Source organism: Hemicordylus capensis, chromosome 13, assembly GCF_027244095.1.
Source record: "Hemicordylus capensis ecotype Gifberg chromosome 13, rHemCap1.1.pri, whole genome shotgun sequence".
NCBI classification, from domain to species: Eukaryota; Metazoa; Chordata; class Lepidosauria; order Squamata; family Cordylidae; genus Hemicordylus; species Hemicordylus capensis.
This window is the reverse complement of record NC_069669.1, coordinates 17,239,709-17,266,383: the sequence shown is the minus strand read 5'-3', so window position 1 is coordinate 17,266,383 and position 26,675 is coordinate 17,239,709. Positions and strand designations below refer to the sequence as shown.

The 26,675-nt window shown below is 50.2% G+C and overlaps 1 protein-coding gene across 9 annotated transcripts in view; it reads right to left on the bottom strand.

The window, feature by feature from the left end:
• SDK1 (sidekick cell adhesion molecule 1) overlaps positions 1-26,675 on the bottom strand; it is a 733,784-nt gene that overhangs the window by 9,779 nt on the left and 697,330 nt on the right. For 7 of the 9 annotated variants that reach the window (XM_053276314.1, XM_053276315.1, XM_053276313.1 and 4 more), the window contains 4 exons: positions 17,175-17,339; positions 13,447-13,584; positions 8,907-9,081; positions 5,259-5,388 (listed from right to left, as the gene is read on the bottom strand). In XM_053276314.1, the coding sequence (XP_053132289.1) occupies positions 5,259-5,388; positions 8,907-9,081; positions 13,447-13,584; positions 17,175-17,339 (608 nt within the window). The remainder of the gene's footprint in view (positions 1-5,258; positions 5,389-8,906; positions 9,082-13,446; positions 13,585-17,174; positions 17,340-26,675) is intronic. The other 2 variants (XM_053276318.1, XM_053276320.1) reach the window with 1 other exon arrangement.

Here is a 26,675-nt window from a genome sequence, read left to right as displayed (position 1 = left end):
TAACTGAAATCCAGCAGTTGAGCAGAATAGTGACCGCACATTTTGCTCCATAACTCCACTTCTACAAGGGCTAGAGATTAGCTTTATTATTATTATTATTATTAAATGAAAGCTGGGAATCCAAGGGAATGATTAAGGAAAACTCGAAGCTCGAATAGATTCGAATAAAAAGAATAAGGAGATTCGATTCGAGCTTGAAGTTGGCCTGGGGTGACTCGGCAGATTTATTTCGTGGTTAGATTATTTTTATTTATTTCTATTTATTTATCAAATTTGTACACTGCCCCAAACTTTCGTCTCTGGGCAGTTATTTGAATTGATTCAACTTTGAAACGATCTGCACATCCCTACTTATCACTCCAGTCGCTGGGATTTGCACAAGGTAGGCCCAGGTGTGAGGAAGGCAATACCCCTGTGCGAGCTGCTGTGCAGTCAACCTCCTCCCTTCACCCCCGCCTGTGACAAGCCAGCAACAACCATCCAAGGGAGGAGTCTGCAGGCAACCACTCCCGTGCTTACAACCAGGCTGCAGCCACAGCCTGGAGCAGCGGGACACGTACAAGCTTTCCATCACGGCTGTAGTGGCAACATCTTAGAGCACGAGGATAAAGGTTTAAAGGAGAAACAGATTGAGATTATTTTGGCCTTGGTGCCGTCCTGCACTTGATGGCGGCGTTCTGTACACGGAAAATTCTGTCCAGCAAAATAGCCCTCTGACAGGCATAAAGAGGCTCTCCTGCCCAAGAAGGAGCATCTGCCAAGCCTTCCTGGAAATGAGACGGCGGGTTTATTGCACCAAACACAAGAACTTGCTCCTCTTAAAGATGGAGGGCCTGAAAAACTTGGGAAAGCCAAGCTCATCCCCAAGCCTTATAATAACAGGACCAGAACAAACAAAACAAAATACATGGCTGCAAATAGACCCAGATAAGACAGATGCACCCAATACTGTAAAGCCTAAAATCATGATGCACGGAAGCCAATTTCCCAGGAGGATCAAAAGAGCCTGCAGCTTTCCCCACTCCCGCTGCTGGGTGTCCATTAATATTTCCTTCAAGTACCATCCACCAGAAACAAGCAAGCACCAAAGTGCCATTTGGATATCAAAGCTAAGGAAAGAAATGGAAGCCTTATTTGGCTTCCGGCCTGGCCAGGGTTGTTGCTTCCTTGCACAGGAAACTCTGGGCCTCGTGTACCTTGACAACAAGGGCACGGAAACGGCGTAACAAGAACGGATCAAGCCCGGTGACCTCTGTCTGCCTTGCGTTGGCACACACAAGTCGCCTCAGGCAGGAGATGGCCATTATAGACGATCAAGAACCGGCAGGTGGCATCTCCTGACATGAATAACAAACAGCGGCGCAGCGAAATTTATACTTATGCCTGGCACGCTCTGCTAATGGCAGGTTTAATTCCAGGTTGTCACGGGGAGAGGGGCAGAGCTGCTGTGAGCGTAATCTCAAGATAATGTGTGCGCTTCACAAAGCATGGCTGGAGATGGTGCAACAAGGAATCCTGCCTCCCCAGCAGGTTGGTCAGAGGGCAATGAAAATCGGCAAGCTGCCCGAGGTAATTAATAAGAGGAGAGAGGCAGGTAAGAGAGAGACAGAGACAGAGACTGCCGAGAAGCTGCAGATAATATTGTTCGTTCGTTCTCTCTCTCTCTCCCTCCCCCCGTTTGCCAATCCCGGCTCTTTCCTGGATTCTTCCTGCTGAGAGAGTCAACTTATCGTATCTAAAGGTTTGCTGCTTTGTTTGCCATTAAGCAAGCGAGATTGTGTCAGGATTTCAGCAGAGGGGATGACTGTTTTAAAGCAGACACCCCCTTCCGGCACAGTTCCCTAAATGCCCCTTTCTTAAGCTCGCCTGTTTCACGGGCCTAACTACAGACACAGGACATAAGCAGAAAAAGCCCGCCAAAGACAGAATTAAGGACAGCCGGGGTGCTATTTTCTGTACGCAGAAATCCTGAGTAAAACTCCCCCAAAGCAGCAAAACCCAGGTATTAGGTTGCAGGCTTCTTCCTAAGCGGCATTTCTCAAGTGTTTTAACTCTGGTTTCTTCCATTTAAACCTCTGGTGAATTAAGGAGGACAGATGTTGAGAAACATCTGGGTAGCTGAAAAGAAAGCTGGGAGTGACTCCCAAGACAAACATTCCTGTCACATAAGGAAAATGCTTATGGCAATTCATACCCTCCCTAAAGATTTTCACAACATCTGTCCCAGATTTCCCAGTGTACAAGAAGGCCTTCTCAACTATTTTTGTCTTGCACATTCTCTGGCATGTTCCCTAGGAATCAGGAGGAAGCAGATGTGAGGACATCCCTCTTAAATCTGGCAACGGCCTCTGCTTTGGAACAGGGTCTACGCGGACTCCTTGGTCCAGCATCCCTCCATCTGCCCTGCCCGCCTCCTTTCCAGGACGGGGCTGGACCCCAGCCCTGCCTTCTCTTTCCCACATAAATGCGCTCAGCTCATCCTGGATTGCTCAGGATTGCTGGGTTTGCCGCACTCGGAATGTAGGCATTTCTGTTGTCTGAAACCTTAGCACCATGAAAAAGCCCTCCTGGGTATACTTCACAGCTTAAGAAAAGTTACTTCTGCTTCTGAGGGCCAGAGCCAGGCTGTGTGTGAGCATGTGCCATTTGTGAAGGAGCTTGGCTATTCCTGCCGGAAGGTTCCCTGGAGGCAAAGGGAGCCTTGAAGGGCTCAGTGGAAGCTGGTCTTCCTGCTCCTCCCCTTCCTAACTGCTGGGGACAACTAGCTAGGCAAGAGCATGGGCAGGAAGAGCTGGTCCCAGCTCAACATCTGTCCAACACCAGGACATCTTAAGGCCGTCCCCTGGCCTCATCCAGAACTGCTCTCCTCACAGATGCATGCACATATTTTCCACCTTCAGCCAGGGCAGGTCAGTTTCTGTCCCCTTGTTTGAGGTGTGCAGAACAGCCCCAAACCTATTAATGTGCTCAGGCTGCCCATCAGTGATGAGACCATGCTGAGCTGGGAGAGGGAGAAGCTTTGCATGACAGCATACATTGCACCTGTACAAGGGTGTAGTGTCTATTGGACAAGCAGGGACAAATGTCCTTAGGCCCAGAGGGCCAGGGGGCCTCCAAGGGCCCCCCAAGCAGGCCACTGTGTTGCCTCTGCCCTACCGCCGCTTACCTCTGCCTCTGTGCGGTGGCAGCGGGCGTTGTGACATCATGGTCATGCAACGTTCACAGTTGAACTGCGCATGCGTGCAGTTCAGCCGGCCAGCAAGAGAGAGAGGGGCACGCCGGCCAGCCAGAGAGGCCCGGCCCAGCCACAGCGCCCACCACCATCACGGGGGCAAAGATAAGAAGTGGCAGCAGGGCAGGAGCGGCAGCCGGGGGAGATGTTTGTTGCCCCGCTCCTTGCGCCTGGCGTCAGACACAGGGGGCGTGGCTTGGGGCATGTGCTTGTGCTTCATGCATGTGATGGGGAGGCCCCTACAAAGATTTTGTCCCTGCAACTTTATATTGTTTACCTTTTTTTGTCCCCCGGGGGTCTCGCTATACCCCTGCACCTTTATATTGGGCCTAAGCTGAACAATACTTGGCTAGGGGGCTCTCTCTTCCTTGAGGAGAAAGGAAAAAGAAGCTTCTCCCACTTCTACTGCCTGCAGGAGAGCCTGCATGGTTCTCAAGAGGCAGATCTGGCTCCTTTGCATGTGGGAAGCAAAGCATAGCAGGCGCTTCTGTTTCTCTGTCTGATACTTGGGAATACTGAACCAATTGTGGGTTGAGGGGGAGCCTGGAGTTGAGAATGATTATTAGTAGAAAGGGCAGCTCTGCTGAATATTATCGGGGGGAGCCACAGCACCAGAGGCGTCCGGGAAACCCCCAGCCCCATCTCTTTCTTTGGCCAGCCCTGCAGCACCAAGTTCCGTCCTAATTAAGTCTCCACTCCTGCAGGGGTCACTGGGAGCTAGCGGCGGCCTGACCTGTCAACGCTTCCTTTCCTAGAGCGTGGGGTCCAGAATGACAGTGCAGGAGAGCGGCAGGAGAGGCCCCCAATCAACACGTCTCTGACATTCGCTGTGATTGATTGCATTTGCCTTCCACACAATGGCATTTCAGATCTGCAGATAAATATATGCATTGCTTCTGGAGGGGGAGGAGGTCAGAAGACTTGACAACTCGAGGCTTTCAAGCTAATATTGTGTTACACCGAAAAATGGATTGAAGTCAAGAGTGAGGAGGAGACTTGGGTGGAGCTTCTGAGCTGGGTGATAAGACCTTGTGCCTTGCTGCAGAAGGCACTGCTGAGAGAAGCCAGGAGCAACCATTGTATATATTCCAAATAGCCAAGTATTCAAAGAGACAAGCCCACAGTTGGAAACAGAATGCTGGGCAAGATGGAGCTCGTTTCTTGCGTTCTCATGGGTATTGCTCTGGCCCCTAAGCAGAGCTTGGATGGCTTTAAAAGGGGCTTAGACAAATTCATGGAGGACAGGCCTATCAATGGCTACTAGTCTGGTGGCTATAGGCCACCTCCAGACTCAGAGGCGGGATGCCTCTCAATACCAGTTGCAGGGGAGCAACAGCAGGACACCTCTTGCCTGTGGGCTTCTCAGGGGGAACTGGGTGGGCCACTGTGGAAAACAGGATGCTGGATCAGATAGGCCTTGTGTCTGATCCAGCAGGGCTTTTCTTATATTCTTAGAGGACAGGAGGGAACCAAAGTGTCCCAGAGAACAAGTAACACCATTAATGGCCAAGCCGATCCATCCTTCCTTCGCAGCAATCAACAGGACATACTCGCAGGTAAGCATGCATCACAATACAGCCCCAATAAAAGTCACCCAGTTGGCTTGAGAAAGAGAGGGCCATACTACACACTCAAGGAGGAAGCAAGAAATGACCACAAGGACCAGAATCCCCCAACATGGCGACCTGTCAAGACAGAGCCGATCCCCAGCAGAAGCCCCCGCCAAGCTCTCCAAGAGATCACCTGATAATTTCTTGCACCACGATTTCACACCATCATGGACTACTTCAGGCCCAGCGACTCACCCTGTTTATGAATATCCCATCCACCTGCAGCTGGGCTCCCTGCCAACTCTCAGTCCATCTCCTGCGGCTTCTCTTGTGCATGCCTGGCCCTAGGCAAGCTATCACACAGCTCAAGAAACCTTACTTCTCAGCCAACAGATGCGACTTGCCCCCAGACCCCCAGACGAGCAGCCCCAATGCATCTCCCGGTGACTCCTCCTACCACAGGGGTAAAGACTCACCTCCGATTCGGAAACGTCCAATGGCTTCTCGTTGAGGGCGACACTTTCTGTCAGCACGGCTCCATTGTACTTGTTGCAGATGTCCTCATCAGAGTAGTGCAGCCCTCCGGGACTCGGCCGAGGAGGAGACCTGGAGACATCAAAAGAAATAAAAGTGAGGTGTGTTACAGCTCTCTCCCTTGATCAGACAGAACACATGTACTCTAATCTCTTTTTATGTGTGCGTATTGCAAAAGCCTTGGGGGCATTTCAGGTGGCTCCTAGGTTTTTTTAAAATAAAATCACAAATCCCAGCTGCACATAGATTTTGAAAAGAGAGAAAAAGAGTGCTAGAAGCCACTCAGAAGCCACACAAGCCACCTAATGGTGCAGCAGGGAAGTAACTTGCCCAGGAAGCAAGAGGTTGCTGGTTCGAATCTCTGCTGGTATGTTTCCCAGACTACCTAGACAACACCTAGATCAGGCAGCAGCGATATAGGAAGATGCTGAAAGGTATAATCTCCTACTACGTGGGAGATGGCCATGGTAACCCACTTCTGTATTCTACCAAAGAGAACCACAGGGCTCTGTGGGCGCCAGGAGTTGACACCGACTTGATGGCACAACTTTACCTTATATTCATGTATTCCCTTATTCACCTGGTTGCTAAACTAAAAGGACCCCCTACTCTCCCCAGGTAGCCACCTAATGGCACAGTGGGAACTGACTTGACTAGCAAGCTAGAGGTTGCCAGTTCAAATCTCCACTGGCATGCTACCCAGTCTATGGGAAACTCCTATATCGGGTAGCAGTGATATAGGAAGGTGCTGAAAGGCATTATCTCATACTGCGCAGGAGATGGCAATGGTCAACCCCTCCTGTATTCTACCAAAGACAACCACAGGGCTCTGTGGGTGCTAGGAGTCGATACCAACTCGACGGCACAATTTTACTTTTACTTTAAAGGACCAAATGCAAAGTGGACGGTGGCCCAAATGGTCGCTGTTTTGCAAGCTCACTGCTTTCTTTCAGTACACCAAGGTGAAAGTGCAGAGCCGAGGACTCTGCTGTTACCATCAGGGTAGCAGACCAGCTAGGGCGTTTCACCCACACACTTGTGGAGTTGGCTGGTGGGAAATCCAAGCCTACAGTGGCTGGCGCCCAAAACACTGCTGCGAGTCGTGCTGTGAAGCAATGTCTCTTCCCCTTCAGGCTTGGCAGGGTCTGCTCTCCACAGAGGGGCCTGAGCACCTTAACAGGTATTTGGATCTTCTGAGCACCTGGCATGATGGGGCTGGCCTGCCCAGGCTGACAGTGGTGAAGGACTGATGTGTCTGCGCATGTGCGCGTGCAAAGAGAGCAATTTTGGATGTGGCTGGGCAGCTGCCATCGTATTTCAGGGCATTGGGCAGTTGTTGGGTTGGGGCCAGCATTTCCTGCCAGTGTGTTTGCTTCTGTACCCCCTCAACCTGCAATAGTGCACCACATTCATGTAGTTAGTTAGGCATTTCATTTCTCTCCAAGGAGACCAGAGAGGCATACCTGGCTTACTCTTCCTTTTTATCCTCACAGCCACCTTGTGAGGTCGCTTAGGGTGAGCCTGTGTGACTGGCCATTAGCCATTCTTAGATACCCTGACAATTCGGTTGAATTTTATATAAACTTATTTCTTCCTGATAAACACATTTATGTCTCACCCTCAGTAGCCAAATTCTGAGGAGAGCTGGTCTTGTAGCAGCAAGCATGACTTGTCCCCTTAGCTAAGCAGGGTCTGCCCTGGTTGCATATGAAAGGGAGACTAGAAGTGTGAGCACTGCAAGATCTTCCCCTCAGGGGATGGAGCTGCTCTGGGAAGAGCAGAATGTTCCAAGTTCCCTCCCTGGCAGCATCTCCAAGAGAAGGCTGAGAGAGATTCCTGCCTGCCACCTTGGAGAAGCCGCTGCCAGTCTGTGAAGACAATACTGAGCTAGATAGACCAATGGTCTGACTTGGTATATGGCAGCTTCCTCTGTTCCTATGTATGTTCCTATGTACAGCTGCGATTAAAGTTCACTCGTGGTGTGTCAGAAACGGACAATTTTAATCATCCCTCCTTTTGCTTTTTAATTTTGTTTTATCCTATACTTTAAAAAAATCTCAATCTTCTATGTAACAGATTCTATATGTGTATATACATGTATGTGTTTATACTGATATCTACCCTCAGGGTAGATTTATTTGACCTGGATTGTGTATTTGATCAAAGATCGCAATAAACTGAACTGAACTGAACAAAGGTCACCCAGTTAGCTGAATTGCTGAGTGGGGATCTGAACCAGGGTCTCTCCATTACTAGACTATCACTCTGACCACTGGACACACTACACAAAGTTATAGCAAGTCTCTCTAATGCTCTTTTCTTCAAAGCCAAAACTTGCTGTGTAAAGGTTGCACTGAATGTCTCACCACTGGCAAAAAGATAGCCCATAGCAGTTCATGGGGGCGGCGGGGGGGGGGGGGGGGCTACCCCACGCCGATTTACCGTCTTAGTAGCTACCCTGCCATTCACTAAACCTGGCAGCATAAACTCTGCTTCCTGTGGAAGAGTTCAGTTCTGTTTATCTAGGTCTGGTTTGGGAGATCAAAGCTAGATTATTGAGCTGGGTAATCGGGGGAGAATTTAGCAGGCGCTAGTTTATTGCCTGCTGCCTTTTTGCTGCATAAGGATATTTATACGTGTGTTGTATTGCAGCCCACCATCACACTGGGATGGATCTGAAATTGAAAGACAGATGATGTGTGTAGAGCTTGGTGTTAAGGGTACCCACCTACAGCCCCCGTCTACTACGACTATGAATGCTTTTCAACAAAAGTTACCAAAGTGGTTTACACAGAAAAAGAAGCCAACAAATAAATAAATAAAAAGGCCCCCTGTCTCAATAGGGCTCACAATCTAAAAATAAACGCAAGGTAGACACCAGCAGGAACCTCTGGAGGGATGCTGTGCTGGGGTTGGATTGGGCCGGTTGCTCTCCTGCCTGCTCAGTATGAGAGAACCACCACTTTAAAAGGTGCCTCTCTGCCAGTTAGCAGGGGAATTGCCAGAAGATCACTTCTAGATTTTCAAAGTGTACACAATGAGGTCATTCACACAGTCAAAAACTGTGTTCTACCTGGGTCTGGGAGATATGTGTGATCCCAATTTTTGGTTGTGGGGAAGCAAGGTAAGAGGTAAAAGCTGGGTAGCTGTGATTGTGTGGACGCAAGATAGGAGGGAAAGCTACCCAGGTGTTCCTCCTGCCTTGCTTCCACACAATCACTGCTACCCGGGTTTGCCTCTTACCTTGCTTCCACACAACTGAAAATTGGGAGCACACACAGCTCCCAGACCGGGGTGGAACACAGTTTTTGATTGTGTGAGGCTAGTTATTGAACATTCAAGGGCCACTTCTACATAAGAAGAGCCCTGCTGGATCAGGCCCAAGGCCCACCTAACTCGGCATCCTGTTTCCCACAGTGGCCCCTCAGATGCCTCTGAAGCCCACAGGCAGGAGAGGAAGGCCCATCTCCTGCCCTGCTGCTGTCCCTCTACAACTGGTATTCAGAGACATGTTGCCCTGGAGCCTGGAGGTAGCCGCCCGAAGCCACCAAGACCCGTAGCCATTGACAGCAGGGCTGGTGGTGTCTTACCGTGTCCCGTTCTTCTTGGAGAAGGTGTTTTTGACATTGAGGTGTCGGCTGTTGAGCTCCAGGGCCGTAAAGCCCCCATTATCCAGTGTGACAGACTCCTCCACATTGGAGATGCTCTTTCCTGAGGACAAACGGCGACAGAGTGAGCGCAGGCAAAGGCCCTGCCCTGGCTCTCCTGCGTGGAGACAGAGAGAGGACCGCCATTTTCAGATCGTCATCCTTCCTTTGCAAGCCCCTTTTATCCCATAATACAATTTGGATTGGGTGCAGTACACTGGTTATTGTAGAGCTACCAAAGAGGCAATGGGACCCGCATTCCACGACGAGTATCCACACATGAGATCTTTTATTAGGCAGCTTCCATGGCTGACATTTTTAAAAAAATTTCCTATGGGGTTTTTTTTGGGGTGCATGTGTGTATGCAGTGGGAGGCAGAAACCACCGTTCCCAAAGCATAAAGGTTTCTTCATCAGGCATCGGTGTGCCTGGGGCCAAATGGAAAGCAAACCGGATTCAGGGTTCTCATGCTCGGAGGCTCAGTGGTTCCTCGCCTGCATGTGCCCCCCTGTTTCAATCAGTCCCAATCTTACTCATGTTACCCTGAAAAGAAAGCTATCAATCAGTGAGATCTATTCCCAAGAAAGCATGTTTAGGATACTTGCTTTGAAACTGGATGCAGTCTGTGCATATTGACAGAGAGGCAAGTCCCACTGAATTGGGTGGGACATGCAGAAAGAGGGTGGCAGGAAATTGTAACGTCCTGATCTTGTAGAATGAAATGTGCCCCTTTAGACTGCAGGTGGGAGATTATGTTTTTAAATGTGGCATGCATATATATATATATATATATATATATATATATATATGCATGCCACACACACACACACACACACACATACACACACACACACACACATATTAACCTTCCCACAAGCAGAAAACCAGCATAGCAGGAGTAGAACTCCCAATGTGCTAGATTTCCCCTTTTCCTGTTTACATGGGAGAACATTCAATAAGATGTGCAATCATTTAAGCTTGAGAAACTGCCTACCCCGCTTTAAGGTTAAAACATCTCGTCCATCTGGAGGTAGAGAGGTAAGAAAACACTGTGCTGAACTCATACAACAGGTCTTATGCCCAGCTGCATAATCCCTCAGGGAAGTAATTAGAACAGAACAGAATCTGTATCCATTTGTACACAAAGGTTAATTTCCAAACCAGTGATATCTCTGTGAAGGCAAGCCTCTGCCCTAATTGATATAATAACCCTACCTCTCTTATCTATCACAGAATTCAATAGGGGTGTTGAATTGATTGGGTTCCCAGGCGTAACCTATCCAGGAACTGGCCAGACCTATACCTGCTTAGCTTCAGCATCATGTGCCTTTCGAGTTGGCCCTGGGGATCTAAGCCCACTGAGATGAACGCAACCCACCAGCTATGTGTGTAGGCATGCTGGTTGTTTGACGACCCTCGCCCTCCGTTTCTGCAGTGCAAGGAAGAACCGGAGGTTTATTAAGCCTCTGGTGGTTAAAAACCATCTGATGGGGCTGGTGGCCTGCTTTTGATTTAGTGGGTCACACAAGCTGTGCAGGCCTGGACGAGGGAATTCCGACTGAGGATGGGTGATTGGACTCAAGGGGACTGAAAGACAGCAGGGGCTTTTCCGTCTTTTACAGAGTAACCCCGCAAAGGCCTGGTGCTTCTTAGCCCTAAGTCTTTCAGATGTGGTGTCTTGAGAGAAAAACCCGCAGCCTCCACGCCTGCCACAAATCTCCTCGGCTTTGGGCCGGTATTTTATCCCCCGTTTCAGCGGCGGCAATGCTGCATTAAGGCTTGGTGTGAACACGGCGCCTGTGGAGGTGCAGGTCAGACCCGCCTTTTCATGTCTGCTCTCCAGACAGAAGAGTGCGAGGAGGGAGAGGAGAGATTTGTCTATGTGCCGCGCACAGGCATCTGTAATAGCATTAGCTTGGTAAAATGCCATGGCATTCATACATTTCAAATCCCACCAGAATAAAACCTGATTTACTAACACTTGTTAGAAGTGAATTCATACCGAAAAAAATAAATCCCTTCTTTGAGCGCTGAATTGCTGAGTCTTCAAAAAAAGAAAAAAGAAAGAAAGAAAGAAAAGAAGAGAGAAGAAAAAAGGTGGTGGCTTCCCCCAGTGCCCCCTCCCTGTAGCATCTTGTATTAACAGTGCAGTATCAGAGGCCAGGACCGCATCTGCTGACTAGTAGTTTGGGGAAAACTCCAGCTCTCGGCATCAAAGAGTTAATGCACCTGTCACAGAGGCACGCAGGGTAGCAGAGTGGTGTATACCACGGCAGCACTTGAAAGGACTCTGATATCTCAGGAGGGAAGGGCAGAAAATCGATCGGAAAAGCTCCCGAAGCAGAGTTCAGGGTCTGAGCGATGAATATTTAAACACCCCTCGCAACAGACGGAGAGTCCAGGTTTTGGAGGAGGAAGTGACTTTTGCAGGCATTATGAAGGGCGTCTGAAAAGTCCAGGGGCTAAAGATGCAGCACGAGGAGAGACAAGTTATAAAGAGAGACACATGCATGCAGCTGCTGGGCAGCTGAACGCCTCACCGACCAGACAACGCTGGAAATTTCCCTTCATTTCATAGCTCAGAACCTCGTCTCATAGACATAAGGCAAAAATGGTATGCAGGCATATGGTGAGGCAGACACAGAAGCGTCTCATCACAGGCCAAGTGAAGTAGGTGATAAAGTGCATGTGCATCTCAGCGAGAGCAGTCCTGGTTGGCTAGATCAGAGGGAGGCAAGCTGTTGCGGAACTACAACGCCCATCAGCCCCAGCTGCAACGTGTTATGGCGGGGATGATGGGAGCTGTAGTTCAACCACAGCCAGAGAGCCAAGGTGGTCTAGATCAGGGTTTCTCAACGTGTGGGTCCCCAGATGTTATTGGACTTCAACTCCCATAATCCCCAGCCCCAGTGGCCTTTGGTTGGGAATTATGGGAATTGAAAGCCAATTACTTCTGGGGACCCATATGTTGAGAATCCCTGGTCTAGATCATGGGAATCCAGATGGAACAATTGCCTTCTTCTGACTGTTGGTCCATCTAGCTCTCTATTACCCACAGTGACCGGCAGGGTCTCCCAAGGACTCAAGAGGGAGATCTTCCTTAGCCCTGCTTGGAGATGCTGCCCGTGACAGAACCTGGGTCCTTTGGCATGCCAAGCAGATGTGCCACCTCTGAGCGATGGCCCTATCCCAGGTCACTTCAGACACCGAGGCATGGTCAATGACCTGCCTACCTTGTTGCTTCTCCTCCTCTTAGTGAGGACCTCCCCGTGTCAGCAATCTGGCCACCCAGAAGGGAAGTCCAGGAAGATAGTCCACAATACAAACTGGGCTGCAGAAACGAAACACGGCTCGGAATAGTTCTCTATATCAGGCTCTGAAAGCTGTTGACACGAGGGTTGACAAATGATGTCTTCCAGCAGCTAACAGAAAGCTGCTGATGTGCTTTATAGTCCAAGCTGATAACTCTCAGCTGGCAGGGATTCAAGGCTTATCAGCCCTCTGCAAGAGGCGTTTACTCCTCCTGACAGTTTCCAGCTGTGCTCTTCGCCTTGTGACACGCCATTGCTGTGGAGTCAGTGGGGGTTGCCCGCATAGCTCATCCTCTAGTCTGTCCGTTGCTGTCTCTGCTGCCTCAGACTGCTGTGCCTGCTCTGAAACATCAGCCGGACCCTCCTCAGCTGTCTCTTGGGAACAGCTGGGCTCTGCCCCTCAGCTGGGAACAGCTGGGCTCTGCCCCTCAGGCACTCCTGCATCGGCTGAAAGGCTGTCAGCTTCCCCTTCCTCCTCGCTATCTGAGATCGAGGGCGTGACACCCCGTCAGGGGCCTTGCTCTGTCAAGCAGGTCAAGCCAGGGAACTGGGGGAGAGGCCTGGCTTCTCAGCACCTCTCCTAGGCATGGCTGCCCAGGCTGCGACTCAAGAGAAGGTACCAAACAGACTCGTCCTCCCCCCCCCACATTGCCTGCCTGCTCTGGAGCCCTCAACCCATCTTCAACCACGTGCTTCTGGCCCTTGAATCGTTGTTCACCCATTCCATACCTGTTCACCAGCCTGCCCTGGACTACGTTATCTGCCTGTTTAGACCACGCTGTCCACCTTGGGAGGAGGTGACTTCTGAGACACTTCAGTCCCTGGCCATTTTGCACTTCACAGGCCTATCCCCAGCCTTACTTGTGGTGAAGTCACATCTCCAGAATACACAAGGATAAGGGACAGGATCTGTTGTTATGTCCTAATCCAGGGGTTCCTATCGTTGAGTGTCCCCCACTGCTGGACTAGAATTCCCATCACTCTCAGCCACACGGCCATTGGGGCTAGGGACGACGGGAGATGTAGCCCAACGACATCTGGGGACCCAAGAATCGGAATCCCCGGACTAGTCCATGTCTTGAGTGTAGAATCCCCCACCCAGGTCTGCCACAGCTCCAGGTAGCTCAGGCAGAAGGGTGCCGTACGCCTGTGCAAGAGAGAAGCAATCTCACCCGTGCTGCAGTTCCTGTATTTCTTGGTCTGGCCATGCAAGATCAATGCAAACACCACGAGGAGGATGAGGATGAGGCTACAGAGAGCCATCACCAGCAGAAACCACCACTCTTCATAGAAAGGAGAGTCTGTGTGAGCTGCATGGAAGGAAGGAGGACCAATTACAGGTTTAGGCACCAACCTTGGAACAAACATCTTTGCCCATTTCACCCACATTAGTTATCCCTTCTTTCCTTTGAAAGCAGGATTTGTTCTGGAGGGTGAGAAATACAGGGGCAGAGAGATGTGACTGGAGTCAGTCAAAAGATCTCTTCCAAAATGATGCTTGGGATTAATGGCCTGGGCTATGTACAGTGTTCCCAACTGCCTTAGCAACAGGAGGCCAAAGGACAGGCTCAGAGATCATGTCTTGTAAGGAAGGGGCAGGCGAGTGCAAGAGGTCTGCTCTTCCTGTTCCCTGGAAATTTCCTGTTGTTGTTGTTGTTTATTCAATGTCTATCCCGCCCTTCCAAAAATGGCTCAGGGTGGTTTACACAGAGAAATCATAAATAACTAATTGCTTCTTTCCTCTGAGTAAGAATTCACACTGGCCCTTCTGCAGCAAGATGCTTGGCTGAAGAGGCAATTCGCACACCTCCCCCAAAGGGGAGGCTAGTAAGAGCCACCAGTGCTTGGACCTCAGACCTTATGGGACCTCCTCCAAAGGAGGAGGAGGAAAAGGAGGATTCTGTGGGTGGCCCTCAGCAGAGATGGGGGCCCAGTAGCCCCAGGAGGGCAGCTAGAGGCCATTCTCCCAGATAACAGGGCACCCTACAAGACTCCAAGAGTGGGGGATCCGATGCTCCCACTGGGCCCTCCACCCTGGCTTCAGACTCTGCATCCTCTCTGGGTCATCCATAAGCCTGTGCCAAAGCTCAAACAAGGCCCATTTGGCAGCCAGAGGCCTGCCCCTTCATGCAAGCCCCACAGGTGTCAGAAGAACCAGGAAGAGGCACAACCACCAGGGCTACTACAAAACCGCCAGTCACTGCTGGCCAGTGCTGGTTGAAGAGCTCCTTGCCCAGCTCGGCATCCCTCCCTGGAGAGCTCCCTGGCTCTCTCTGTGCTTCCACCAGGAACCTCCTGCGCTGCTGAGGGTTGCCGGGAAGGGACAGATGATCCTCGGCTTCTACTCTGGAGGTTAGAAACAAGCCTGGAAAGGGCCAAGCGCAAGCCACGAGTGCTCCCTGTTTCTCCGGCAAGACGTAATGTCCGAAGCTGCTGAAAGAGATTCTTTACTATCTGCTGAGAATCTGACCAGGACAGAAGGATCCCCCGAACAGCAGTGACTAAGCTTGGCTGTGGCTATGGAGACCATGGGCAACGCTGACAGTGGGCTTAATTAAGTGCCGACAGAAAGACAGACGTGGGCCATCCTCTTTAGGCGCCTGGAGGGTTTCGCATCCCTTGTTCCTGGGGCTCCACACAGGAAATGCCTTTCCCCCCATGTGGCCGATCTGAGGGAAGCCTTAGAGCATCACAAGGAAGTGGATTAAATAGCTGTGCTCAAGCAGGGAACATACAAGCAAGCAATTTATTTATGAGGAGCGGCACCCACCCCTTCATACCTATGCGGCCACCGCAGCCAGCTCAAAGGAAGGAGAAGGCTGCTGCAGCCCCTGCTGCCAAGGGTGCTTTTGCAAACGGGTGGGAAGGGGCTGAACCCAGAAAGGTGGGGGTAAGAGGTCTCCCGCCCCCAGGCATGTTTTCCATCCCCACACATGTACTCTTTTCCTCGGGCCAGAGATGGAAAGGAAGAGCCTACAATGGTACCTCCCTTCCATTCTTAGGGGCTAGCAATGCAGTTCGGAGCAGGGAATGAAGACACACCGTGATGACTATGGCGTCTTAATTCCACTTTTGATTACTACACTCCTCCTAAGTTGTGTGCAGGTGCCTTGCACAAGGAGCAGAGAGGACAAGTGCGGGGAGAGAGAGTGGAGTTCTTTTAAAAGTAGAAATAGCAGAACACGGCCAGGCCTCCAAAAGAGTTTGAATTCCCCCTCGGGTACCAAATTTTTCAGCCATAAGGATTTTGCAAAATGCTTCCACCCCCCTCCCCCCATCACTTCTTCCTTCTGCTGAAACAGCAAAAGGGAGCTGAGAAAAGCCGCCCTGAAGCAAGCAGGAGCGAGACTCTCAGCCTGTGTCAGGGGAGGTCTGAGGGCTACATTGGGCAAGGCTTCTTCTTCGCATCAGTGAGAGGCCACAAGGGACCAACAGCCTGGGACAACGTTTTATGAATCTGTTATTTGCTTCTTTTAATATTGTAAACCGCTTTGAGTACCTTTGTCAAGGCAGCTAACTTGGCAAAGAGGCACCTTTTAACCTTTACTGAGCAGGGGGAGAGTAACTGGCCCTCTCCACCCACAGCACAGCATCCCTCCAGTGACTGTTGCTGGTGTCTATCTTGTGTTTCTTTTTAGAATGTGAGCTTTTGGGGGACAGGGTTCCATCTTATTTATTTGTTATTTCTCTGTGTAAACCACCCTGAGCCATTTTTGGAAGGGCGGTCTAGAAATCGAATAAATAAGAATAAGAATAATAAGAAAGGTGGTATAAAAATGTAGTAAACAAACAAACAAACAAACAAATCTCCTGGGAAGGAGAAGCTGCTTGTCCCGTGGCAAAACCCAGACCTGACCTGACCAAATAAAGGATGCTCTCCTAGGGTCTCAGTGGGGAGCCTCCAGCTTGGAGGCCAGATGAGGCCCCTCTGTTTCCCTCTGCCCCTGGTAATTTGGTCTGGACCCAGGCTCCCTCTCCAGGGGTCCCATCAACCAGAGGCGGATCTGCTCAGGTTCTGGGAAGGCTGCAGTCCACTTGTAGCCTGTCAAGCCACTTGGCCTTTTCCTACTCTTGGCAATGCCTTGACCCTGAACCAAATCCTTACGTTCTGGGCAGCTGGCCAGAACTTCCTCCCGACGATGTGTGTGGAACCCCAAGGGTGGGGTGGGGTGGGCTTTGGAGCAAGGGTGTAGTGGAAGGGAAAAGGCACTCCCTCCTCCCACTGCCCCGATGTGTTCTAGGCCCACAAATCATCTCGACAACCCTATTTGTCACAAGAATAGTTCCAGCTGAGAAGGAGGTGGGGGAACAAAAGCACCACACCATGGATACATGACACGACTCTGCATTCAATAGTGTATGTGTGTGAAAGAGAGCCAGACACAGAATGTATACATCTCTATATACATCCTATGTCCTGACATAGCCCACTGCATGTGTCCTTTCCCCAAATGGTTTGAAAAAGGGTTTCCCATAAGAACAGCCCTGCTGGATCAAGCCCCAGACCTATCTAGTCCAGCATCCTGTTTCACACAGTGGCCCACCAGAAGTCTCTGGGAAGCCCACAGGCAAGAGGTGAGGGCATCCTCTCTCTCCTGCTGCTGCTCCCCTGCAACTGGTATTCAGAGGCATCGCGCCTCTGAGGCTGGAGGTGGCCTGTAGCCACCAGACTAGTAGCCATTGGTAGACCTGTCCTCCATGAATTTATCAACGCCCTTCTAAAAATCCATGCAGGCTGGTTGCTGTCACCACTGGCTTTAAGAAGGGCTATAATGCCATCTGCATAGCAAAGTAGCCCTTGAAGACAATCTAAATCAGTCCTGACTGCGCCAGGAATATCTAGAGGTCAACCTTTCACCAACAGACCCTTTTGCCCAAGTCGTTGGGGAGGGGCACCCACCTGATACTGCCAGGGAGGGAGTGCTGGGTTCTCCGTAGCCAAAGTCATTCACTGCCATCACGCGGAACTCGTAGCTCACGCCCTGCTTCAGCTTGTCCAGGCCGACTGTGTAGGAAGTGGCACCGCGAGGGATGTCCTTCACAAAGAGGTCCCAGAGGCCTTCATCTAGGAGAGCAACAAGGAAAGAACTGGGTGGGCCACTGCAAGTATTTTCACGGAAGCCACCGAAGTGCTCCGCTTACCGACTGCCCAGTAACCATCTCAGAGTGGAACCCCTACAATGCAACTGTAGGAAATCTACGCGTGCTGTTTCACAACAGGAGAGCTGTTCTTGTGATAGCAAGCAGGACTTGTCCCCTTAGCTAAGCAGGATCCACCCTGGTTGCATATGAATGGGAGATAGAAGTGTGAGCACTGGATGATCTTCCCCCCAGGGGATGGAGCCACTCCGGGAAGACCAGAAGGTTCCAAGTTCCCTCCCTGGCAGCATCTCCAAGATAGGGCTGAGAGAGACTCCTGCCTGCAACCTTGGAGAAGCCGCTGCCAGTCTGTGAAGACGATATTGAGCTAGAGAGACTAATGGTCTGACTTAGTATATGGCAGCTTCCTATGTTCTTATATAACAAGATGCCCGCTGAGAATATCCAGTTCTGGGCTGGGAAATACTAGTGTTTAGGTCCTCCTGTCCCCAGACCGTCAACCTCCTGCAGTTGAGCCTTTGGGGAGTGGCGATTTTGTAGGAACAGAGAGAGGGCTCAGCCTTCTCGATATGATGGCAGGCTAGCAGCTTACATGAGAACACATTTCCTTGAAACCAATTCTTAGGTTCCTTTTGCTTGGCTCAAACATCTGGCACAGAGCAGCACGTTCCCTTCTCTTTCCCTTCCTTCTGGCAGGTTATAATCTGCAAAAGGAGACTATTTGTTTAGGGGGGTGGGGGCTTGAGAAGGCAACCTCCTCTCCGTAGAGTAGGTGCCACTAAATAATTTCCAGGCCCTTCTAGGCCTCTTGATCTATGATCTTTCAGTTTTGCTGTCAGTAAATTTCAGCAGAGCAATTTATCAGGTGCCATGCCCCTTGAGTCCGCACAGTGACTGACAAGTCCCACGCTGCCTATTTGCTGATCAAGGTGATTGGCAGGCCCTCAGTGGACTGAGGACATTGGCTGAAAACATGACTGCAGTCACCACATTGCAGGCAGACGGAAGAACAGCAAAGTGAGCAATTTGCCGGTTATGCCTGAAAATCCAGATCGGTACCTTAGTTGTCAGCATGGATCGGAATATAACTGAATACCACCATTTACACATCAGGGTATATTTAAAGAGAGAGTATAAAGCAGCAAATAAAACACTGTCATCTTAAAAAAATAATAATTTTACAATGCAATCAGGAGAGCAGAGAGTTTTATTAGCTTGCAAGAGACAGAGAGTGGATATATATGGGAGAAAGTAACTGGGAGTATGTAAAAACAAACAAAAGCTTCATTTTATTCTGCACAGCAGCCTTGTAATAGATGGGACTGTCTGAGTTGGTAAATACTGAGGGGAATTTTAATTTAGGGCCTGTCTGTGTGGCAGCCTCCCATCGGAGCCTCCTATAAAAAGAAAATCCCATTAGTGGGTCCCAGTAGCACAGAACACAGAAACCCGTAGTGGAGACCATTAGGTCTTGGGCCAATGGAGAGTGGCTCATGTTTGAGGGCACATGGGAGTGTGCATAAAGCCCGCTACCAGATGCGGGTGCAATGTATTTCTGTGGGGTGGACTCACCACTGCAGCCAGAGCTCACCCTGGTGGTTGCCAGCTCCCACCCCCCAGACCCTCTGGGGCAATGCTGCAGGATGCCCCTCTTCTTATGAGAGCTCCTGGGCAAAAACAGTGGCTGCCACTGGGGAGCATAATTTTTTTCCAGCCCCACAAGCATGATGTGACATCCAGGCATAGCATCGACAGGGTGGGGGAATCAAGCCACTGCTGGAAGATGTTCCTGCTGCCGAAATGCGTTTCATCCTCATAACCCCAAATTCCCGTCCCTCGTCAGTTCCTGACACGATCCTCCTACTTTCTCAGCCTGCAAAGGGGAAGGTGACACTGGGCGGTGGGGAAGACCACTTCAGATCATCCCTAGAAAATGTGTTTGGAGGAAACTTCTGCTTGTATTTGTGACGGGCGTGATTCTTGACTTGAAGCTTCTATGCCCCCCTTCAGATTGCTTTCTCAGAATTGACCAAAACAAAAACCCTGTGGTTTTTGGATGAGTATTTAGAAAATAGTTGCCGACCTTGATTATTCAAGATCTGACCTCAATAGATCACACGAAGCTGCCTTCTGTTGTCAAACCATCGGTCCATGTAGTCCAGTATGGTCTACTCCAAGTGACAGTGGTTCTCCAAGGCCTCCAGCAGAGAGAGTGGGTTAGCCTAAGCTCTGCTCCCTCTCAGGCCCTACCACTAGACTGGGCGAGGCACTCAGCCTCTAGGGGCACAGCTGGGATTACCATAGGGGGCAATGAGCTATCAATCAGTTTTAAAAATAAATGCACCACTGGGTGGGAAAGAGGATGCTCCATCTGGATCTTCTGGCTCGGGCTGTCCAAGACCATCACTTCTCCCATCCTTCGCTGGATGGATAACCTATCCACTTGTGCAGTGTTCAACGGCCCTTAATTTCTGCTGGTTTCCCCATTTTTCCTGACTCCAACATGGACAGGGAAGATTCTGACGACAGCTCACTGTTCCTTTCTGCAACAGAATTCTGCTGCAATTCAGTTCATTCCGAATTCAGTTCTACAACGAACTACTGAATCCTGCTACAATGATTTCCCTTCCTCCCAAAGGCTTGTTCAAAAATGTCAGAAAATGTATCTGAAAGAGCAAGGCATGAAGAGGGTCCAAGGAATGGGAGAGGGTGACTTTTGAATTCCTTGGCAACCCCTCAACAGGCGGTGACCAATATTTCCCCCTGCCCTTGATGGGGAAGCAGCCCTCGCAGGCAAAAACTAATAAACACATGGGTCATTAGTGCAGAGAGAAGCAAAGTTTGCAATGCTAAATCACACACCCCCAAACAGCCAAGAGGCACAGTTCCTCCCTGTCAATTCTTGCTTAATGTACTGTGAGATGCAGCCCAGCTGGCAACGGGGTTACCAGAGGATTCCTCTCAATTGCTTTTTGCTTCAGAAACATCTGTCCCTTCCCGTTCATTCCTATTGCCTTGAAAGGGCATGTGTACTTGGAAATATGAGGGGGAAAGATCAACCCTAAAAAGGGAAAATTATTTCCATGAGTGGGAAACATACCCCAAAGCCAGCCGTGGGAGCCTCCTGTTGTTATGAACGCCTCACTGCCTGCTAGTCTGGGCTAAGTTCCTGTAAACGTGGGGAGCGGCGGGGGGAGGAACACATCTTTTCCTAACCACTTTGAGTTCTCCATTGGATTCTGGAGATTCTGCAAGAATAGCCACAGACGGCAAGAGTGGCTTCTACCTGGCATCATTTCCCCTCCTGCTTCCAAAGCCTGCTTGTGTTTTATCCTTCCGAAGTGGCAAATGGCAATGCAAGCTGCAGGTGTTAGAACAGACGCCGCACCGACACGAGAGTGCGACACGAGAGTGCGATTTCACGGGCAATTAATCAGGTGCTCTGGGCTGAATCAAACCGTCAGTCCATGGATAGAAGCTTCTAGCCCTGACGATACAGGCCATGAACAACTGCCTGCCACGTTAGAGCTGGGTCTGGATGGAGACCTGCCACTTACCCAACTCTCTTCGCCACCACAAGCTATTCTCTACCCTGTGTGGCGGGAGGGCCGTGCTCTAAACTCTGCCCTAATCACACGCCAGTCAGCACGGGCGGCCAAGCATCCAAAGGTTCCCCCCGAGTGGGGACCAAATTAAAATGTTAATTTATTTTTAAGGAGAAAAGGTTGAGGGCATGGCAGAAACTAACAAAAGGATAAGGATGCAACACGAAGGCTGACAAACTGTCAACCTGTGCGTTGCCTGCCCGAAGGACGGAACAAAGGAAAAAGCCCCTGTGGCAGGCACTGGCCAGGCAGACACAGACTTCACTTTGAATTTACTGACTTTCGCTGGTTTGTGTCCGTGTGCTCAACGGAATAAATAGATGCTATAAAAAATGCAACTCAAGAGTGCAGAAAGGGGAACTAATGAGACATTGCTCCTTGGGAGAATGGGAAAGATGGTCCCCAAGAAACAGAATAATACAAGGCCCCACAGAAAATGCCAATATTCTGGAAGGAATCTAATTTCGCACAAAGGCAGTGGGAGCACATTTTTTGCCTGTTACATCCAGATCTTCGGAGTACAACACTGATGTCTGTTGGAAGCTGGAAGTTGCTCTGGGTGTTTGATGGGCTCTTCGTTTTTGACCCTGGATGAGGCACTAGGATGGCTCAGAGGTTAATACCAAACTACGGCTTGCTGTGAGGTCCAAACGGACACAAGCCATCTTTAGATGTAACGGGTCCAAGGGACCCGCAGTTCCGCCCCCACCCCATCCCGCTCTCCAGTCTGCATTTGGACGAATCCGAGAGCTGCCTCTCTGCAGTCTTGCTGACTGCAGAGAGGAAGGGGAACTGGCTGCCAGGGCTTCTTTCTTTAATGAAGTTCAGCCCCGGCAGCCAATGGCAGCCAGAGAAAGGGAGGAGCTTCCTCCTTCAACTTCGGTTGCATGAGTGGGGAACTGAGGTGCCAGCGTTCGGATGAAACGCTAGCACTGCGCAAGTGGAGTTAAAGCTGGCAAAACTCCACTCTGAACCAAAGGTTCAGATTGGAGTTTGGGGAGGGAAACCACAGGTCAATTTCCCCACTTATCTCCAGTTGCCCACATTCAGACGTACGGCTACCAAAACCAGAGGTGAAGGGACCTCCGGTCTTGTACTATGTCCAAATTCAGCTACCATTTAATAAACAATAGCTTGCAAATGGCTGCTAAACCGGAATCTGGAACCCTGGTTTGAAGCTGTCATGGAAGCCATAGTTGGGCAAACTGTCATTGGCATTACATCTGAACCAACAAACCAAGTCATAAGCTCAGCCTTCAAAGACTGCTGTCTGGGATAGTATCCAGGGAGACCCAGGTAAGGGAGGGGAAAGCCACATAAACCATGGCTTGCCTATAAATCATGGTTTGGAGTCTGAACTATGGTTAGCATATATAATGGAACTGGAGTTACGTCTGAACCAATCAGACTGCAGGGCTCCTGGGTGGTGTTGGGGGAATCCCCACAATGCAGCATGCATTCGTGTGGGGCATTATGGGAGTTGGGGGGGGGGGGGGTCAGGTTGATGCTTTCCAGCTGGCAATAATCTGATTTGAAGCTGGCAATAATCTGATTTGGTGACCCGCCTGCCCAGCCACGACAGAGGGCTTGTCTGCAGGGAGGTAAGTTCTAGCAGCCGTCCTCCCTGCTGTCCCTTAAGCCCTTGCTCATGGCTTGTGAGAAAGGGCTTGATGTTTTAAAAATGTTTAATTAGTTTAACTTAACATAAATTAAAATGCAGATCATCCCTGGACAAGAAGAATTTCTAAGAAACGCCCACTAATCATGTCCTTCCCCGGATATAGATATGGAAGAATTCCACGTCCAGCGTCCCTTTCTGGACATGGGGGAAAAGATGATCTAGCACAGAAGAACTGGATTCTGCTAAACTCAGTGGTGCAGCCTCCTCTCAGGAGCCCACGTGAGCCGCGAGTGCCCCACAAAATCATTCCGCCTGCCCCTTTGGGCGTGCGTGCCATAGGTTGCTGTTCCCTAACCCAGAGTCTCACCAAAGTTGGGACATTCTTGAAGGCTTACAAAGTCATAGCCAGCCTTTTGATTTGGGCCCCTGAGGAGAGAATGGAAGGAGGCCAGCCCCATACCAAGCCTGGAGGTTGCAGCCAACAGTCCTTCAACGCATCCTCCAGATGTCTGGGTTGGCAGTTTTCACAACTGGATGTTGGTAATAAATAGTTGCTTGTTATTCTAATACTCTATATCTCAGCTCTCTGAACCATCTCGGCACCTAGACTGGGGCAGTCGGTCCTCTTCAGGGGCTGGACTTGGCTCTGGGGCTTCCAGCTGCTGACTCCAATTGTAAGATTTGATTGTTTGGGCCGCAGGCACTGGGGACTGGGAGTTAATGCTGGTGGGGGCACTTAGTATTTTTTAAACCTATTATCCTGGGGGTTCTCCACCTTGGGTCCCCAGATGTTGGCCTTCCAACTCCCATAATCCCCACCCCACAATGGCCTTCAGTCATTGTGGCTGTGGATTATGAGAGTTGAAGTCCAACAACATCTGAGGGCTCAGGTTGAGAACCCATTATTCTATTGCAGGCCTGCTCAACTTCAGCCCACCTGCAGATGTTAGCCTGCAACTCCCATAATCCCTGGCTATTGGCCAGTGTGTCTGGGGATTATGGGAGCTGTAGTACAAAAACAGGTGGGGGGGGGCCAAATTGAGCAGGCCTGTTCTATCGTATGCCCTTTAAACTACATGGTTGCCCAAACTCAGCCTTGGGGATTGGGCAAGCTAAAACTCTAAATAAATAAACCAGTAGGTAGAAGTTTGAGGTTTTTGTTAAAAAAAAAAAAAAGTAAGTACCCAAGAGCAGAAGGACCTGAGAAATACACTCAATGACCCTGTCAGGTGGAGGCAATGCAAGCAGTAGCCAATATTGATTTCACGATGCATTTTTAATTCTCAGGCTAAGAGCGACAAGAGGGGTGGGGAGCAATAAGAGAGAGAGAATACCGCATTTAATGTCTAGGGTAATGAGGCCTATAATAGATGACAGCTGAGATGCTAAACCCTCAGGTAATGGCAAGGGGCTTAAATATTGCCAAAGTGCTCGCTCTTTCCATGTGCCTTTTCAGATGCCTTGGGCATGGCAGGGAAATCCTCCCCGCTCCGTGGCTTTGTGCAAGAAGTCAGCTCGGCTGTTCAGAGTCAGCCATCCGGTCATTGGCACAACACATCCTCGCCCAACAGCAAAATGTGGCCTGCATTGCATCCCGCGTTAGATGGAAACAAGGACTCGGGAGGAGAGAATTAACCTCACTGGCTGAGCTCAAAACTCAGAGAGCAAAAGCCTCCAAAGCACAGGGAACAAGAGAAAGAGTGAGCAAGATACGGGGTGTTTTAATGAAGCCGAAGCAGGCGTGAAATAAGCCGGCGCTCCAATTACCCTCCTCCCCGTTGCCTGGATCGTATTTCACGCTCTCTGCAGATTCCGCCCAAACGAAGAATAGGCATCCCAGTGCACAAATGGCCCCGTTCATTTATTACAGAGGCATGAATAGGATTAAAATAATCTGTGGAGGATTTAAACGACTCCGTTGTTAGGCCCGGCGAGCAGAAGCAGCAAGGGGCTCTTGCTTTCCCCTCATGTGTTTGCAGAGGCAGTGGAGTGGGTCCAAGCCTCACAAAGCTGTGCTAATGCAGCAGAACGCCTCCTTGGAGGGACGGTCTTGACTGTCTCCCAATAAGCCCCTGCTCTGCCGACTGCTGGGCACGGCACAGAGAACAGCCCCTGCGCTCAGCGGTGGATACAGCCAAGGAGCTTCCCAGATGATACACCTTCTTTGACTTACATTCGGAGGGGCGATTCCGTATACTTTGTTCTCTGGCAACATGAGCTGAACAGCCTTTCCCTTTTACTATGACTCAGCACCTTGATCACAATGAACAGCCAGGCACGGCCCAAGACATTTGGTTTCCGGAACAGAAAATTACTACCTCTGATACCACGCTCCGACAGGAAGTTCTTCTGCACAAGACTCATGGAAATGGATGGGAACTGTGCAAGAACACGTGCCATTTCAACGGTGCTTTTCTAGGGGAACTTTCCTTGGGTTTGCCCCATGGGTCAGATCCATCCCCCACCCTTGACTGGCAGCCAAAACCTACTGTCTTTGGCAACCTCCAGGTAAGGGCACTTCTGAATAGGGCCACAGTTATTACTAGGGCAGTTCGCATGATTGGTACTTGGGTTGGGAATTGGGAGTACTTGGGCACTTGCCTTTTGTGATCAGCTGGGAGTGTAAAACCAGGTCGGAGGTAGGGAGCTTGATTGTCGGTCAAGCCTCATATGGGTAGGAGGGTTTTCCTACCTTGTTCCAAAGCTGAGGACAGAATCTGGGCATGGCGTGCTCATCCTACCCAGCAGGGACTTAGCAAACAGTAAAGCTTCCCGCGCCCAGTCTTGTTTTATGCTCACACAGAGTGTGCACAGCTCCCAGACTTGGGTGGGACACATCTCCTACCCAAGTACCATGTGCACCACCCTACTGTGAATCATAGGGAAGATCTAGGGTTGGTTCCACAAAACCGGGCAGGTGAGTAGGGACGTGCACAAAACCAGTTTCCTCAGTTCGGTTTGAGTCCAAAGTGGGCTCGAACCAAGCCGGGCATGTTCGATTTGGGCACCCTGAATGAGGGGCCTGGCTCGGCTCAAATTCAGGCCAGTTCAGGTCCAGTTCAGGGGTGCCAGGGACATTTTGTTGCTGCTTTTTAAAAAATAGTGACCACCTTTGAGGCCTCGGGAGATGCTGCTGGTGACCATGGTTGTGGGTGTGTCTCCGGCGGTTCCCCCTCCCCCCACCAGCCTTCCCTCTGTCTCCCCCAGGCCATTTCTGGGCCATTCTAGCCCTCTCTGAGCTCATGGTGGCCATTTTTAAATCTGCCATGTGTGTGCACGGGTGGCCAAAATGGCCACCGTGAGTTCAGAGAGGGTTGGAACAGCCCGAAAACAGCCTGGGGGAGACAGGCAGGAGGGGGGAAATCACTGGAGACCCCGTCCCCCCTGCGGCCACCAGCAACATCCCCCAAGGCCTTGGAGGTGGTAAGTCTGCCTTAAAAACACACACACACACACACCACCAACAACAACCCCGAACTGACACTGGTCTGTGGAGTTTAGCTCGAGGGCGAGCCCTCGCACCAGGCCGGCTCAAGGGTGAACTGGCTGTAGGGTTCGCACATCCCTACAGGCGAGGAGACTTGAGTCTCTCTCCCTCAAGACACGAACAGTCGCATTGGGTTACATGCAGCATCTGTAAAAGACTTGATCCCCTCCATTTGTATAATTGATGTCTCATGCTTAGATATTCTTGTTTTATTCAAATCATTAATTTATCTAAATGGATGAAAAGTGTGGCTACAAGCATCAATGACCTGTTTTGCCTGGGAACCGTGATCCTTGAACTATTAGCGCATTTCATTAACTTTGTTGTGAAAATGGTTATCAAGGCTGCATTGTGTGGAAATTAGGGGAAGGTAATGGAGTAAAAAAGGAGATGGGCACCAGCACGGAAAAACGTCTGTCCTCAGCAAGAATCAAGATTTGTAGCCTTAGGAACTCATCTGTCTGGATGACTTGGGAGAAACATACACACACACTCCAGAGGTTCCAATAAATGGCACTTAATGGGGAGTTATAGTGAGCTGGGGGACACCCAATGAATTGACAGGTGTTTCAGATAAATGAGGTACCG